The 18,604-nt window shown below is 44.4% G+C and overlaps 1 protein-coding gene across 1 annotated transcript in view; it reads right to left on the bottom strand.

Annotated features, from left to right (window-relative positions):
- Positions 1–18,604, bottom strand: part of LOC119179097 (4-pyridoxate dehydrogenase) — a 203,264-nt gene that overhangs the window by 148,621 nt on the left and 36,039 nt on the right. Inside the window, exons 2-4 of the mRNA XM_037430175.2 lie at positions 17,622–17,860; positions 7,653–7,839; positions 2,434–2,568 (exon numbers count right to left, since the gene is read on the bottom strand). Coding sequence (XP_037286072.2) covers positions 2,434–2,568; positions 7,653–7,839; positions 17,622–17,860 — 561 coding nt within the window. The remainder of the gene's footprint in view (positions 1–2,433; positions 2,569–7,652; positions 7,840–17,621; positions 17,861–18,604) is intronic.

The raw sequence follows: 18,604 nt of genomic DNA, 5'->3' as shown, positions 1-18,604 counted from the left end.
GCGACAAATACCGATGCAACGCGCTTGCAGCACTTTCACCAAATGTACGCCTCCTCTCACCGACAGGCGCCAGTCGCACTCACCGGCGCTTCGCTGGCTGTTATGCGAGAACACAGACTCGTCCATTCGTATGCTTACTGAAACCATACTAGAGCATAATGCTTCTGGCACACTGAATTTGTTTTGGCCAAACCGTTATGTAGTTGTTTGTAACTACAGAGCAACAGCGGTGCGCTGGCACGACCGTGCTGTGCGCTGCGGGAAAAGCATCACAATCAATTGTGTGGGCGTATCTATCGAATGAGCATAGAGGTGTCATGAAGTCTGAACAGATATCGCCCTTTGGAAGAGGCGAGAAACGGTTATCAAACTTGGCAGTAACCGCCGATAAACTCTACCCACTCCTCAGTCCACTGGTTTTTATTTTCGTTGCGGTTGTAAATTGTAACAAAAACTTAGCGCTGTTGCCATTATCGCAGTGGCAATTGTTACAAGCAGCAGTTGTTTGTGTTTATCAAATACGCGAATTTTAGTAGCAGGTCCAGGCAGATCCCGTCCATCTCGAGTACGCCACAATCACAACTGAAGTTAAACGGTCAGCTTTTAAGTTAAATAGTCATTTAACAGCAAATGTTTCATGTGTCGGCTTGGCGCAGTGAATGGTGTGGTCAGTTTGGAATCCGGTGGTTGCGGGTTCGATTCCGCGTGGTTTCAGCTCTTTTTATTTCTTTTTTACGCGAGCTTTCCACATCGTTTTATATAACATTTTTATTATTTCTTTAGTGGCAGCTCGTCACGGTGGTTCTGACGCTGCTTCGGGCTCCAGCATTGCTGGCGCTTCACCATCCACTAAACGCCCCCGTACGCCATGAGCCACCAATATCTTCAGCCGCATAATCCACCAAAATGGTGCATAATGAAATCCACCATTACAAGGGCGGACGTTTCATCATTAGGGTCGTTTTGCTTCGATCCTTAAATATTTGTGCGGAAGTCACTGTGTAAACTCCCGAACTCTAATTACAATCATGTATTACCGCAATAACAAGATCTGTTTTTGAGGTAATATTTTTCATGGCTGTTCACGCTGAACAGTTGCGACAGCGCAGAATAGTCGAACTAAGCTGTCTGCGATGGTCACGACTTCTTGAATCATTCGCCATCAGAAGGAATAAATATGAATACATAATGCCGATACATGTAGTGTATTTTGCATGAGCTGTGCACTACACAGTTACGCATATTGTTTGGTTATAATAGTAGAAGCATGTCAATAAGAAAAACCTCAACTTCTTCATCGGAAATCATAGACTATATGTACTCATTTTTGACATTACAGAGCTGAAAATGGATGTTGTATTGAAAGATTTATGTACAGTGTTGCTGAAATTGAACCTTTTTTCGCAGTCACTGGTCACATTGACCAGTTATATTGGATTTGTTTCATATATACTTTGTCATTCCCAGCAGTTGTCACAGAAAACTATAGCATACGTCAATTGAGTTGCCCTAAATTGCTGTAGAGTCACCTGACCTACAGCAGGTGGGTATCATTTGACCCTTGTAGGAGCGCCACCAGCAAACAAAAATTGACTTCATCAGAAGTGGGAAAGTGATGCTTAGGATTCGTCTTTGCCCTCTTGGTTGGTTGATTCATTGATATGTGGGTTTTAGCACCACCGAACCACCTTATGATTATGCGAGAGGTCGTAGTGGAGGGTACAGAAATTTAAACCACATGGGGTTCTTTTACGCGCACCCAAACCTGAGCACATCGGTCCACAGCATTTTCGCCTCCATCGACAAATCAGCCACCGCAGCCGGGATTCTACCCGTGGCCTGCGAGTCACCAGCCGAGTACCTTAGCCACTAGACCACTGCGTCGGATTTTGACTCTTCCCGAGATGGTCCAGTGACAATGTTAGAGCGTGCACACTGACTTTCCAGAAGAGTCACGATTCCTTTCAAAGATAGTCGTATACGGGGTAAGTTAGACCTCTGCGAAAGGAGTATCCCACACTTTTTTTCTTCTCGAAGAGCAGGACTCTCGAAAAAGCGACTTTTCAGTCCTCAACTTGTTCTCTCTACATCCCACGCACATGTTTTCACCAATTTGTGATAAGAGTCCCTAAAGAAAGTGCAAAGTACAATTTTTAAACCTGAGTGTTGATTTCGTGACTACGTTGCTTCATTCGGCTACATTTTTATAAACCATATTCACCTGCTGCTTTTATGGTAGCTGTTCATATGGCGTCTATTGCGAGGTCATAAAAACAGTTAGCTCACTCTGCTGTGTCACTTAAACAAAAGCTGTCCCCACAAGGGGTTAAAACGTATTGGACAGTAAGTATTAAAAATGATTAACAAAGTATTCTTAGCGAAGTATAATATTTTCTGCACGCCAATACGTTTCCTCTACGGAAGACAACTCACCCTCCTGCGATTCTCCATTGTAGTCGATGATGTCGTATTCCAATTGCTCGCAGCCTCTCAAAAACTTGTCAGGCAGGTCCGTCTCGTAATTGGGATACGTCACAGGAATTTCTCCGGAAGTTCCACGATACTGTTCTGCGTCAGGAGAGGAACACTTGATCTGTTTATAAAGTATTACACCGCATTGAGGTATGTTATGTTTTTTATACGTGTATATTTTTATACACAAGCCTTTTTATAAATAATCATCTCTGTCAGATAGATATGCTCACAAGTATCTATTTAAGGCAGAACATTATTAAATTATTACATTATTATATATTAAACAACATTATTATATTATTAATTAATATATTTACTACGACCGGGGTTTTATAATAAATATGTTAGGTAATCCTTGTTGCATACAAAGCATCCTTGAAAGGCACGTAAGGGATGTAGAGAACGATCACGATAGACATTTTTCATCCAAAAATTTTATTGCCGGTAACAATACGTTAGTCCACAAGTGCAATTTCTTTTTTTGCTGAGTAGAAGGGCACATGCATTGCTACTTGACTCAAAGTCACTGCCGTCAAATTATGTTATGGTGAATGTTCCAGACTCGGTGGATCGTTCGAGCAACGCGGGCTACTCAGAGCAATAGCTCAATGGGGACCTTCAAAAAATGCTGAGTGCAGGTACACGAAGGGAAGTAAAAAATAAGGCAGCTTTCGTAATGGGTGACACGCCACAAAACTGTGGAGCTGAGATGCCTTGTTCGGTTTTCTTCAGTTTTTTTTCTTTCTTGCCTACTCTCTTTTTCCTTTTTCGCTTTTTTCTGTTTTGGCGTTTTTCTGTCTTACTTTCCATTTCTTCATCTCATTGTTCAATTTTAATATTGCTGTTTATATTTTTTACTTGTATTCTTTCTTTTCTCAATCTTGTTTGCTTCCAACTTGTCCCGACGCATAGTTTTTTATGCATTACACCAAGCGTCGACAGTATGACAGCATACGAGAGCCCGGATTTTTAAAGTACTGCACAACAGTTATCAAGGTGCTCAAAGAACAAGAGGAAGGAGACCTCTCTCTCGCGTGAGCGTTCAATATGCCACAGGTGGGTATAGTATTCATGGTTTTGTGTGCCATACGCAAAGCTAAAATGACTAACAATGACAGCATACAATAGGAGCCTCAAAGTCCTGCACCCTTGAAATAACACACATATGCTGCGAGAAGTAAATGGCGAAGTCAAAGCTATATTGCGTTTTTTTTTTCAAAAATATATCATCCGAGCATATGACAGATCCCCACTGCTGCCGATGATGATGATGATGATGGCCTAAACGCATGGCTCACACCCACTCTGGGCGATTGGCCAAGAAATGAATAATTAAATTTCGGGTCACACATTACCTTTCAAATCTAATAAACTTGAATATGGTTACAAGAAATCAAGTTTTACTAATTAAGACATTTGACATGAAAACCACCTTTATTCGATTAAATTTTTTGTACAGCAGAACAGATATCCTGGTGAGAATTACCTAATGAGGAGGCTCCCGAATAGGGAATATTAGAAACAGTGAAATCCAATCTCATTCGATTAAAAGCCGCTTTAAGAATGTTTTTCCTGGGTGATTTGAAGTGGCTACACGATAAAAAAATACTAGTCGATTGTTTCACCCCTGTTAGAGTGAACAAAAAGAGAAGGAGCCAGACCAGCTCTATGCTTGTAGTAATTCAGTTTTGGAACTCCAAAGCGTCATTTAGTAAAAATAACTCCTTTGCTTGTTGACCAGAACTTCATACGCCACGAGAACAGAAGGTTTCGTCGATATTCGCTTAGGCGAGTGATTATTGTTTTACCATAGTCTTCGATTATATCACGCCTTCAAAATCTAACGTATTACGAGTGCTGATGTGCAGTGACAGTTTTCTTTACACTTCACTGCTGTCATTCATCCTATCATCCACGAATTTTATTCAGAAAATATGCGATGGGGCTCATTGAATAGTACCTAAAAGGTGTTAAACGCTTAGGGTTTTGCATTAAGAGCAATGCAGTTGCGTTATGGAGTCACATTATGAACAAACCGGCCCTTTTTTTTGTTCTCGTACTCTTGCAGCACATACTTGGGGTGGCGTTAGTTTATTTGTCAGTGGCACGACATTTCACAATTCAGTGTTGTTATTGGTAAGGTACATGTACTGTAACTGCACTTCGATATTCTCAGCCAACTAAATCTTGTTCATTCAGCGCTCACACGTATACACGCACCGTATAATGTGGGCGTCGACATTGGACAGTGTCACGCCCTTGAATTCATTGCCATTCTCCGTGATGTTGTCGGCAAACTCCTGATCTTCCAGCTGCGCCTTGATCACGCTGCCGATACTAGAATTTCTCTCGGATTGACCTTCAACCAATGGTGACATTTAAGCAAACATTTGTTTGCAGCGTCATTCGGCCGACACCAAGTTGTGGCTCCGCTTATTAGGTTCTCGGATAGTCACACGATACAGTGAGTAAGAAGGGTCTTCTCTCTGTATTTATCTGACGTGGCTTGTTGCAAAAATCAATTGCCAACTCATTAGTATTTCTTGCACATAGCGCTCTTTATCTGGTTCGTTATTTTCGGGAGTAATAAGTTACTTGTTATTGTCTAACATGATAGCATTTATTTGGTGTTCTTCTAACGTTGTATAAGTATTATACCACCCCCACCCCCCCCCTATGTAATGTCGGTTCTCGGGCCCTGAAGGTCAATAAAATGAATTGAAATAAATTGTAGACCGAATGCCAAATTCAACACATCTTCCATATTCACTGCGAATACCTTCTCCAATCCACTGATATCCAGTGTAGAAACAGTATAGTTTATAGAAATATTTAAAGCGAGCCTGCGCTTAAGCTCAGATTTCACTCTCCCAAAAATGTGTCTTGCTTCAAGTACAACATCAAACAAGTGTAAAGAAAAAGTGCTTACACAAGGGAAATATGATATAATGTTTATATGTTCGAAATATTATAAAATATATGAACGTCTCAAATTTATATAACGTCTCAAGGTCACAACATGGTGATGCGAGACAATGTAGTGAATGCCTGTGGAAATTTGGTGATCTTTAACGCGCACTCTGAGTTGTCAGGCAAGATAATGCTGCGTGGATTCCGAAATTTCGCAGAAAGGTAAGTACAAATAACACCTGTAGGAGTTCTGCCCTGAAATTTCTATTTAGGACGTCTCCTGTAGATCAAAACGTCAGCATGTAAAATTTAAAGTCTGTCAGACGCCTTGCTTCAGTCGAATTGGAATGACAACCTCGGCTACACCAACTTGATAGCGTTGTACATACACTTGCCTGCCTGCCTGAGCTGGTCCCTAAAAACGTGAGTGTGTATTAGGATTTATACGCCTGCACAATTTTATTGTTTCCCCAGCAACATCTGTAAGTGATATCGGTATACACCATATCAATAAAAAGCACTTGCGTTCAACTTAAATACTCTTTATGTGGAATTGAGGCTGGTAGGCAGCATATTTGTGACTGATTCGGTGGCTATCAATTCACACTAAGTTTTGAAAATTGCTTTGGACACACGTCGGAGGTTTCCGAAGCCAAGTTTGACCTATACAACTTTGCCTACCAGCTGAAAAAAAATACGTTTACCCTTATGTTAACAGGTATTACGAACTCAAATGCTGTATTTCAGCTTGGTGGTCACTACAGGTTTTCTTTTACATGAAAAATTCGTATCGAAAACAAAAAAAATTACCAGGCCTGCGTGGAAGGCACAGCACAGTCACAAGGCAAGCTATAAGAGCGCCCTTTGATATCCTTTTCAAAACACTATTTGGGTAAATAATGCTTACACGCTTGCTTGATACCCACCAGGGCATTATAATAAATTTTGGAGGGGAGTAGGCCGGCATTAGTTATGCTATTTTTTGTAATTCTGAGAAGCGTGGTATTCGCTAAACACTTGCAAGGAATTTTGTGCCGATTATTCATGCAGTGGGTGATGACGATGAGCAATTTCGGCTGAACTGGGTTTGCGCGAGAGTTACCACGAGAACAAGAATAAGCTTTTGAAATAAGTTGGAGCTTTGGACAACCCACTTTTTACGCTATTCGCATTGGGCGACGGCTGTTTGTTCTTTCGCTGTTTTAAAACGCTTTATAAGTCGTAATAGCACGACGGCGTTCCCGACATCAAGCCTGCCTAAAACAAGTCTCCCTACAAGTCACAGCCACCGGCGTAGCTCAGTGCTTGGGACATTGGAATGAGGAGTGGCTTTCCACTCCAGAAGCTTTTGCCAACGTGCCTCGGATAAATCAGCCTGTGAAACGTTTGGGCGTATCAGTAGAATTTTATTTTGACAGTGAGCCATACTTGTGGCGGCAAGCCACTGAAATGCGTGAAAATGTGGATAATGTTACAGGATGAGACTTTTCAATTCTCACGCGGCCCACCATATGTAATCTTTACTTTGTCTCTGAATTTAGGCACACTTTGAAGGTTTTACATTGCTCGCGTATACACGTGCAGAAGCCGCACCGTGTGTTTGCAGTATTTATATGGGGATCAGTGTGGGAGTGGTTCCATCGCACTGATCTTTTTCGCCGTGTTTGGTTCAGCGGTCTCATTATGTTTTATTGGTTCTGACAGGTCGTTAGTCATTTTATGGTTCTGCGAGGCATAAGAGACTCGTTTCTACGTGCAGTTATTCAACTGAGCCTTGGCAAAGTTTTACCTTTCCTCGTTGTCACCTCGAACTATGTGCATGGGTCTCTTTATGGTTATCTGAAAGAACTAGTTGATGCGAGCAATTTTTTATTGGCACGTTTTTCCAGCAAATATCTAGCGGGAATAAAATGAAAAATGTGGTATAGAGACCTCCTAGACATTGTTTGACCGGTACCACTTTACAGCAGTTTGTATTCTGCTAGATGCAGCCAAAATGTAGCCGCTTGAGTAAAAAAAAATGGCTGTCCCATCCAGTTCTAAATCATTTTTCTTTAAGCGCCATACAGACACTCTTGAAGTCAAAACGTGGATGCAAGAAAGGAGACTGTTAGTACTATGGGGAACGCACTGTTTTCTTTGTCATAAACCTAAAACCATCGAACATGTCTTTTTGGATTGTTAGTTGGTGGCGGCAGCGGACAACTGCGCGTGACCCGAGTTGTGATCTCATAACAGCTTTCACGGTAGAACAAAACTGCACTCACCACTGGCGTTTGGTATCATGGTTTTTTCGATGCTCTTGAAGTGGTGCAAGACGTCTTCATAAGCCCAGCCTTCGGCCCCAAACTTGTTTCTCCAATCGTCATAGTCGCGCGGGTTCCCGCGAACGTACAACATGAAGTTAATAGCACTGGACCCTCCTAAGGCCTTGCCTTTCGCCCAAGGGCACACCTGGAAGGAAAAAAATGTGACTTGCTGCACAGAACTAAATTAAAACAAATTGGCGCAAGCAGGTTTGGTATAACGACTCACGATATTACCTTGTCCATAGGTCAGCAAACTCAATCATGAGTCGACTCGATCGGAATCTGATAACGTCGTGAGTCTGAGGAAGTTCGGTAATATTTTCGCGTGTTTCAGTCTTAATCGAGTCCCATTGAAAAAAAAATTATTCTAAGTGCGTCAGTCTTGTTCGGGTTGATCCTCAGGAGTGTGTCTGAGTGAGCCCTACAGTTTGTTTCAAATATTTGGTTCTATTTACTCAACGTGAGCATACTTATCAGCTTTATGACGGCTCCCGATTATGCTCACGCCGACTCGCATATACTTCCACGCAGCAGCATTCATACATCAGCCTAATAATGCCCAGATGCGTGACATAGGAAGGAGGAGAGGGGCAAACTGACATTCCGACCGTCAAACATTTCCGAAAATTCTCGATAAAGTTATATTCCGTGAGTCATGTCTTCCAATGAATATATCCTCACTGCATTGCAACTACTATTATCTTATACTTGAAATTACCAGATCAAAAGGGTCAAGCAGAGAACAGATTATGCCAGATGTGGGTGTTGAAGGCCACCGAAACGCTAGTTGAAACAGGGAATGGTCTGTTGACAGGCTCATGAGTCGGCACAGGCTCACACTGTGTCATGAGTGAGTGAATATGGGTGAGTAAAATTTTGGTGAATGTGGGTCCTAGCGAGTTCGTATAAAAAGAAAACAGTTAATGAACGGATGTCCGAATGAGTCCGATTGAGAGAAATTTCGGTAAGTCTAAATCTAAGTGAGACTGAAGGACAAAATATATTTCATGAGTGAACATGGCTGAGCTCCATATTTTTTGCCGACTAACGATGTTTTTAATTAGACTAGAAATAAATCTGAGATTATATGGTCTAATCAGCATATATTTTACGGTATTTACGAGGCAACCAACCTCTTTCTTGTAAACCTACACTGAGTCGTTTTTGTTACTCATAAAAACATGGTTTCATTCAATCCGCTTTATTTGTGACTTGGCTGCTTTTTTATCCCTTTTACGTTCGAAAATTAGTTCTTCTCAGGCCTGTTGTCATTTGCTAAAGGAGATGATGTTTTAGGACGAAACTTGGGTGTAAAGAGTAAGAGACTTTTTTTTGCCTCTGAGTTGTCATTTCCAAGTTTAGCGCTACGGTATGATGACCTCCTGCTACAAGAACGCGGTAAACTTGAAATAAAAAAAAACAAAATAATTTTCATGGATGCGATCTATTCTTTAAAGAAATGATTTCAACTTGCCCGACAAACCACAAACTCAGAAGTAGAGAAATAACAGGTGAGCCCTTTTCACGGCCAAAACTATGTATTGCTAAATATTTCGAGATTATAAACAAATTCTTTCATATGACAAAGCACCGATCGTTTCATGTCCAATACCCCATATTACTTCAGGCAAATGAGAGTGAACCAACGAACCAACCTTCAACATATGCTAAGAACAACAAAAGCTTCTGACAGTCCGAAATAGAAAACCTTTTGCCAGGGTTCTTTAGGCCTAGTAATCACGATTTCGCCCTTAAAACGAAGCCCAGTACCACCGGAAGCACAAGGATGTTCGTTTTATCGCAAAACATTGCTGTGCCGTATATTCGAATTGTTTTAGACTTATATCAGGAGCTTATTGAAGCAACAAATGAAATGTAATCTATATGAGTACAAACATTACTCCTCAATACCGATGACAATGGGCATGTACAATTTAGCCAAAATGCAGAATTGAAGTGTTTACGGGCGAGAAACATTCACAAAAAAGTCAGTTGGCTGCAAAGGCGAAGCAGTGAATGAGATAGCAACATCCTGCAATCACGCGAAGAATTGCAAGCATATCAAAACGTGCCCCCCATTGCTCACGCACAAATGACGCATGAAACATATTCACAGGTGCAGATGAACGCGAATAAGTGTCCCAGTTACTTCGCTGTGTGTGAAACGTGCGTTCTTTTCGCAAACTGAGACTGTGCAGCGAGTGCAGTGGCCATTGTGCGCCAAGTAACTACAACAGAGTCGTTCTGGTGAAAGTCCAAGGCGTACGATTATCCCTACTTCGAGATAGGCGTGCGCACATGTGAGCAACTACCCCCCCCTCTCCCATCCAGCAGGCAAAGTACGCCTGGGAGATGAAAGCGTCAGCACTCGTTACTGCGTCGTGACGATCTGGCGACGCTCGCTCATTGCGCTATCTCGCTGGTAAGGCCGCAAAGACAATAGTTCCCCCGATATTGCCTGAGGTAAGTGGTAGATATAGGTTACCGTTTCAACGTCGAAGGAGGTGCTCCTTTGTGGCTCAGTGTGTGATGCCACGCACTGAACAGCGAGTGTCCGGACGTTCAATTCAGCGGGCCAGAATAATTTCCGGGATTTCTTTCTTTCTTGCCCAGTCAGTCGGTTGAAGACTTCCTTTTGCGTTACCCCGCGGGTAAACCATGTATATGTGTTATAGGAAAAAAATAAGTAAATATAGATACGTATACATATACGGTTATTGACGGCGGTCGTCAACGCCATCATTGACACCGATGACGGCGCCAAATCCAGCCGAGAGTGTTCATATATTTGCTGTCGGAATAAAAAATGCTTGAGAAGACTCGGTCTTATAGTAAGGGGCAAAAAAGTGCGTTTTTATTAGTTGCAGTTGAAGTGTATTCTGCTCTGTAGGGGCAGGACGAAATGGGAAACAACGTCGTGAAGGCGTCTGACGTGGCCATGTCGTTCTCACCACTATATACTAGGACTGAGGAGGAGCGACGGCGGCTGCGAGCGTCCGACATGCCAGGCGGGGGAACCCGTTCTGTGCTCGCTCCACTTGAGCTACAAATGAGCGGCAAGAGAGTCACGGCGTGTTGGTTAAGAAATGATTATGAATGACGGTGAAGGTGACGCTATAGTTACTCTCCCCCTCCACAATTGTTAACGCTGAATGAAAACAATGTAAACGCATATACAAGAGGTCGCGAAACAAAAAAAGTCCGTGAGCTGTCCAGGTCGTTAGCGGAAAGGTACTATCGGCAACCTGTGGGTCTCTGGCGAGTGACACTGGAAAAAAATCGCAGTATATCCACGGAGTGAATTATAAATTGGGCGAAGCTTTGGGGGGTTTTATCGGTGAATCGTGAATCGTCCGTCCATCTGCTGGCACCACCCATCCGTGCGTCCTTCAATGCGTCCGTCTATGCAGTGAACATTTCGATCACGCGATCTCCCATATTTTCATAAAAAGAGGACCTCAATTTTGAGCGCCCTTATGTCATGTTGGCTTGGATGAAGAACTCTGTCACTACTACGGTCCGTGCGAGATCTTATGCCAGTTATGTACAAAATGTACCTTATGTACAAAATCGCCCCAGCCGACGTGCCTTTGCTACCTTACGTCAGCAGCGACGTGGCTCACGTCACCAGGCTCAAGCCCCTTGTACCCGCCTTAACTGGTGCTCAATGATTTGCATCGGGACGGAGCTAGGCCCACCCGGAAGGGTCATGTTTTGGTAAAGTGAACGAGAAAGCTCGTTCCGAATATAGGAAGACGACAGGATTTATCACCGCCTTGGCAACCTTTGTAATTGATGCCAATACAGCAACTCTGCACTCGTGCTCTTAATTTGAGAACGAGAAAAGTAGATCTGCTAGGAGAAAGACGACGAAACCTACCACCGGCTGGGCAACCTCTGCGATTTCTGGTAATGCGCGAACTCTGCACTCGTGGGCCTGTTTTGAAAACAATTGATTGCTTTGTGGCGTTGAGGGTCCTGAAATTGCCATATGTTTATCAGAGATGCCGTAGCGGAGGGGTTCGAAAATTTCGACTACCTGAGGTTCTCTACCATGCAGCTAAATTTGAGCACATGGACCCACAGCATTTTCGGCTCCATCAAAAAATCAGCCGCGATTCCATACCACGACCGGCGGGTCAGCAGCAGAGTACCTTGGCCACTAGACCGTCACAGCGGGGCTGTTTTGAAAACAAGTAAGCTCACTCAGATTGAAGAAAGACGACGGGACTTGTCGCCGTCTGGACGACCTCTGCAATTACTGTCATCAGAACTCTACTCTAGTGTGCCTGTTTTTTTTTTTCGCAACAATATAGTCCTCATAAAAGTACCGCCATCTGGTTGACATGCAAAAAACTTGACGAAAGGTGGCTACCCACAAATACAAACATCAAGAACGCATGACCCATGCCCCAAGGATCTTTTGCTATTTGTCTGTGGGTAGTGCGTTTACAATGCTGAAACAGAATAGAAAATATGCTCCTATCAAGCCAGCAAGGGGCGAGTATATGGCATGCTGTATTACACGATGTTCATTTAAGTGATAATAATCTGTAATTACGCGGGCTGGACGGAACACCAGATTTATGAATTTGAATGACTTCTGCAGTTTTCCGATCCACTGGTAGCAATGCTTCGTGTTCTTAAGAAATTTAGAGTTTTTCTTCGATGCCATAGGAAGAAGCGTTTTCGTTTGTGGAGTATGGCACAACTACCATAAAACTTGTGTAATCGGTTCCGTTGCAGAGCGGGTAAATTGACGAAACAGGGGATAATCATGAATTAATGTGCGTGAGAAGGTATTTAAGAACGTGTCGTTTAGTGTATTTGCGCAGTCTTTACCAGTAAATATAGCACCAGCTGGTGCGGTAAGTGATTTTTTTTCATCTTTTTCCTTTGTAATACTCAAAATCGTTTCCACTTTGTTAAGAGTATGTTAGAGTGGTGGTAAAATGTGTGAATGTGGTTGTTCTTTGTATGAACAATTAATGTACAACAGCTCTGTATAAGAAACAGAAATCCGTAGTTTTAGTTGTTTATTAGAATTAAAGTCGCTTTTTCTTCCTACTTTGTCAATTAAGCAAAAGAAAAAGCCATGGTGCGGAGCTGCTACTGCACACACTTTGTAGCGGATTATATTGTTTATAGTTTCCTGGATTTTTTTAACTATATTCCAGTTCTGTTCAATTGTGCGTTCGAGATAGTGAGATATGAAACATTTCATGAAAATGAGCAGTTAGAAGTTTATAGCTGCCCAGTTTCGTTTCTTGTAAACACTGATAATTTTTTACTGTTGGGTTGAGAAGGTCATGATATTGTTTCCGCGAAGTTCAAAGTGTGGTGATCACTTAACCAGGTTAACGTGTTATTGCAAGAGTGATATCAACTGCTCATGTTAGTGCTAGTCGAGAATCGATGAAGTATTATTAGTCATGTGTTCGTAAAGTACCTAGTACAACCAAAATTCGAACATAACCTTATAAACTGATAAAATGTTCAGATTATGTGCAAAAGGCTTTGAAAATGAAAATTCGCGTGTCTCGTTAATGTGTGGGAAATTGAAATTACTAATAAGTATGATTTCTGCAGTGGGAAAACTAGATTTAGTTTAGTTCAAACAATCATACAGGCTGTCGCAGAACGAATTCGCATAATTGGAGGACGGTAACAAGTAGTTAGCCTCGGCTTTCGTCAAAGTTCGGCTTGCATAGGCGATGACATATTCATCAAACCCTGCCTTTCGTTGCGCGAGCACAGCGCCAAGTCCAACACCGCTGGCATCAGTATGAACCTCCGTGGGAGCGGCAGGATCGTAGTGGCGGAGGATGGGTGGCGAAGTTAGCAGGTGGCGTAATTTGGTGAACGCATCGTCGCATGCCGGTGACCAGGTGGAAAGGTCTTTGTCACCGCTAAGAAGGTGCGTAAGGGGCGCACATATGGAAGCAACGTTTCTAATTTAGCGTTGGAAGTATGACGACAAGCCGACAAAACTTCTAAGTTCCTTTAAGTTCGTTGGCTTCAGAAAATCTGCGACTGCTCGAAGCTTGGCGGGATCGAGAAGTATGCCGTCTCGCGATACGACGTGGCCAAGAATGGTGAGCTGCCGGGCACGAAAACGACACTTCTTGAGGTTGAGTTGAAGGCCGGCGTCAGTGAGGCGTGTGAGGACGTGGTCGAGACGATTTAAATGGGTGTCGAAATCGGTGGAAAAGACAACTACGTCATCGAGGTAGTATAAACATGTGTTCCACTTGAGGCCTCGCAAAATAGTGTCCATCATTCTTTCCAAAGTTGTTGGAGCATTACAAAGGCCGAAAGGCATAACGGTAATTCGTATAATCAATCAGGTGTGACAAATGCTATTTTCGGTCGGTCAGTTGCTTCCATAGGTACTTGCCAGTATCCAGACCGTAAATCCAGCGAAGAGAAGTATTCTGCTCCCTGCAAACAGTCAAGCGCGTCGTCTATTCGCGGTAATGGGTGAACGTCCTTACGGGTGATCTTGTTTAAACGTCGATAGTCCACACAGAAACAAATGGAGCCGTTCTTCTTCTTAACAAGAAAGACTGGTGACGCCCAGAGACTGTTAGGAGGCTGCACAATACCCCGCTGGAGCATGTCAGCAACCTGGTCGTCAATAACACGGCGCTCCGACGCTGAGACTCTGTAGTGGCGCTGCAGTAGAGGCGTATGGCTTCCTGTGTCAATCTTGTGAGATATGTTCGATGTGCGACTGAGGCCAGAAGCGTGGCTGTCAAAAGAAGTACATAACTTTTGCAGCAGGTTCACCAACTGTCTTCGTTCTGAAGAAGACGTTGCGATATCGATGGAGTGGTGGAAAGCGTCAAGGAGTGACTGGTCAACAACAAAGTCATAAATGATTGCGCTGAGGTCCTTAGAAAGTAAACTAGATGGAGCGTCAAAAATGTGACGGGCGTCGATTGGATGCACGTGACCGAGACATTCGCCTTAGAATAAAGGTAAAGGCCCTTCTAGCGTATTGTACACGAGCGTCTTCGTGACGCCATGGTGGAGAGTATATAAAGAGAGTAACGGGCAGTGGAGAACATGTGCGTTGAATGAACAGGGCAGAGAGCGTAAATAGAACATCACCGTCGGAAATAGCGTCACACGACACAGTCACCAGCAGAGAAGAGCGCAATGGTACGGTGGTGTCGTCGGAAACAGACAGTTTATAGTACGGCAGGAAGGCTTCAACAGCGTCAACAACAGGAAGTGCAGATAGCTCAAGTTCAGCGTGACAGCAGTCAATGACGGCATTATTATTCGCAAGGAAGTCCCAGCCGAGTATCATGTCATGAGAACACGAGAGCAGCACTACGAATTCGACAATATATACAATCTCTTCGAAGACGACTCGTGTGGTACAGGCTGCGAGAGGTGTTACAATTTGTGCGTTAGCTGTTCTAAGAGAGAGACCGGATAATGGTGTCAGAACTTTGCGGAGTTTGCGGCACAAGTTGATGGAAAGGACGGATAGAGCGGCTCAGGTGTGGACAAGCGCCATGACGACGATACCATCGACTGACACTTCAATGACGTTAGCTGGACAGGGGCGAGGACTTGTGCATGGCAACGGGGACGCAGTTCGTGCCTCCGGAACTGCGGCCGTTAGTTTTCCTGGTCGGTGGGTCCGGAACGGCGACGCATAGGGGAAAGCGAACGTCGACGTGGAGATGTGGAGTGGCGGGTGGGACCGTGTGGACGATCAGAAGGAAAGGAAGAGGAAGGAGGGCTTGAAGGTGTAGAAGAAAACTGAGGGTCGAAAGAGGGCATTCGTCGGATAGTCTGAGCAGCCTGGCGACGATGACAATAACGTGCCCCGTGACCAACACCGCCACAAGTAAAACATATCGGACGGTTGTCGTGAGTGCGCCATTGGTCGGAGTAGACTCCGACTTGCGGCTGGGGGGCAGAAAACTGCGGCCGAGGTGGTATCGGCATAGGCGGCGGGGAATAGGTCGGCGGCGAAAAGGGCGGCGGTGAAAAGGGCGGCGGTGAAAAGGGCGGCGGTGAAAAGGGCGGCGGCGAATACATAGGCGCTGGCTGGAACGCAGACTGTCGAGGTCGAGCAACTGCCTCGGCGTACGTGAGAGGTGCGGCGACTGGCGGTGCTTCACGGGCGGGAAGAAGAACTTGTGTGACCTGGTCTTGAATGAAGTCGCGGAGTGTAGACGTCAATCTGCGTGGTTTGCGGGTACGCAGGGCATCAAAGAGAGCTGACGAGCGACCGCAGTGCGGATGAAATCTTGGATCTTGGAGAGAAGAGGGGCATGGTCATCTCCTAGGCCAAGGGTGGACAAGCTGGACAAAGAGTCGTCGAGCAGCGAGGGACGTCGGGTGGAAAGCCTGCGCAACTCGTGAAAACTCTGGCATAACTCGGTCAGTTCTAGGACAGTGCGAGGGCTCTTAGAAAGCAACATTTGGAAAGCATTGTCCTCAACACCCTTCATGATGTGCTTGATCTTAAGCATTTGGACATCGACTCGTTGACTCGCTTGCAAAGGTCCAGAACGTCCTCAATATAGCTTGTGAAATGCTCACCAAGCTGCTGGGACCGAGTGTGCAAGCGTTGTTCGGCACGGCGTTTGCGTACCTCCGGCCGTCCGAAAACTTGCGTGAGGCTCGTTTTGAAGACCGACCATGTAGGGAGTTCAGCTTCGTGGTTTATAAACCACAGCTTGGCCATGTCCGACAGGTAGAGGGAGACTTAGGCCAACTTGGCGACGTCATCGCATTTGTTGTGAGTACTTACTCACTAGTACATTGAAATCCAGTTGTCAACGTCCTTGTCTTCTGTGCCTGAGAAAACAGGGGGATCTCGCAGACGCAGACAACCGGCGAAGAGAACAGTAGGCAGTGCCTGTGGAGGAGTTGGAGCGGCGCTTGCGTCGGTAGGCATAATGGATGGTAAAATGCGATTTCGAAGCTTCAGGGTGATCGAAACCCAGCAGACTCCACCACTTGTAACGGCGCTTATTTGCAGAGCAGAACGCAAAAGGCGAAGCAGTCAGCAGCGTCCGGCCAAGCGCAGCAAGCACGAGCTTATGCTGATGGCGATGCCCCTGAGGCGCAAAAAAATGCCGCTGAGGCCCCTCTTCTTCAATACAATATATATATATATATATATATATATATATATATATATATATATATATATATACGGATGCTATCAAGCAGGTTTGAGCTAAAGCTGCCACCTTGTAGAGTATTAAGGCATTGACAAAATTACACACGTTTTTGAAACACGGTGACTTGGTTGTAGCTACGGCGCGTTTTCAGGGCAAACTGCTGAGGCTACGCATTATTTCACCCTACCGCTCCAAAAGGAGACAGGTCCCGCGAACCATGAACTGTGAAAGGAAAAAGAAGGAGATAAAAGGCGCGTTCGCGAAGCCTCTTGCAAGTGCGTCAGCGGCGTAGTTGGCAAAATTCCCGTCACATTATGCCGGAACAAGGACTTACGGGTTTGAGTCTCTTAAACAGGTGTTTTTTAACTAGCTTTTCTTTGCCATGTAATGTGCATTTCGATCACCTATGTATATAAGAAAAATACTTCATGAAAGCCGTGGTGGAACCGATTATAAAACACTAAAATCAGCGCTTCGGTTGATATCTTTACTATCGTTCTTGGGGAGGCAGTAACAATGAATGATCTTTAAGTCTAACACCCTTCTTGTCATGTTCGTTGCTTTTGAGCTACTGAGCAGGCACCTTCGTTCCTTATCGTCAGAATCTACACAGATCATTTGCACTATGCTTACATAAGGTGAAAAGGTAAGATAAGTTTTGCATGCAAAACATCCTATTAAAATGGGCAAAGCAGTTGGCGGAGAATGTGTCGCAAAATGAAAAAAAACAGATAAGAGCAGCTGTCGTAACTCACTGCCACAGATACATGCGTACATTGTTAACCACAGAGAAGCAAGCGTTCTTCTGAGGTACAGGCAGGTACTCCCAGTTCATCTTGGTTCCCATGAGTGCTGGCGCGAACAGGGGCACCTTCGTTTTGAATGACAGAACCTTGTTCCATGGACAGATCATGGAGGCAATCTCCGATTCCCCGGCCTCGATCAGCAGCACCGTCCTGTTCGGATCAGCGGATAGACGGTTGGCCAGTACGCATCCAGCAGAGCCTCCGCCTACTGTGAGACAATGATAGAGGAAAAAAGTTTCATGAAACTAAGCCGTGATTTGTCCATTCTGAACATTTCATTATAAACTACAGTCGCGCCTTTTGATTAGGGTACCAAGTTTTATAACAATTATAACATTAAAAAGCTGGTTCCCATAATGTTTGCGGTATCGTGTTACAGTGCACGTTATGTAGCAGTGCTTCAAATTCTTCAAAATGAGGAAGAAAAGCAATTCAGGCTACAGCACCCCTGCTCGCGACGCTAGTGGCCCAAGAGTGCTCGTACAACAGGATATGCCTGTAGTGCTCGGTATCGCCAGAGTTGCCGTACATGCTACCTTTAGGTAGGAAAGATGCGTATCTGTATTCGAAATGCCGCCAACAACTACGCACTGCAGAGCAACTCATGCCTATGGCAATCATTGTATTCGACGCTGCCGCAGCAGGGAACCGTTTTAACAAGAGGGCGCCCACAGCGCTGTCATTACACTCTTAATAGGCGTGTCCTCCCAAAGACCACTCTGGAGGCTTTGAAACTTTCCCATTACGTTTACCTTGGCCGAATCTCGGGGGTTGCTTCTTTCATCGCCGGTTGTTGCAATTTTAGGCTCATCAATCGGCGACATGTTTAAGAATTTCGCTTGCTAAATCAGAGCATGGCATGACCGCATTGCTGTGGTTCCTAGCAGGACCTATACGCAAAAGTGGTGCTACCTAAAAGTGGTACATACAGTAAATATCAGTCATGCGCGGC

This window comes from Rhipicephalus microplus, chromosome 7, assembly GCF_043290135.1.
Source record: "Rhipicephalus microplus isolate Deutch F79 chromosome 7, USDA_Rmic, whole genome shotgun sequence".
NCBI lineage: Eukaryota > Metazoa > Arthropoda > Arachnida > Ixodida > Ixodidae > Rhipicephalus > Rhipicephalus microplus.
This window is presented reverse-complemented; position numbering and strand designations above follow the sequence as displayed.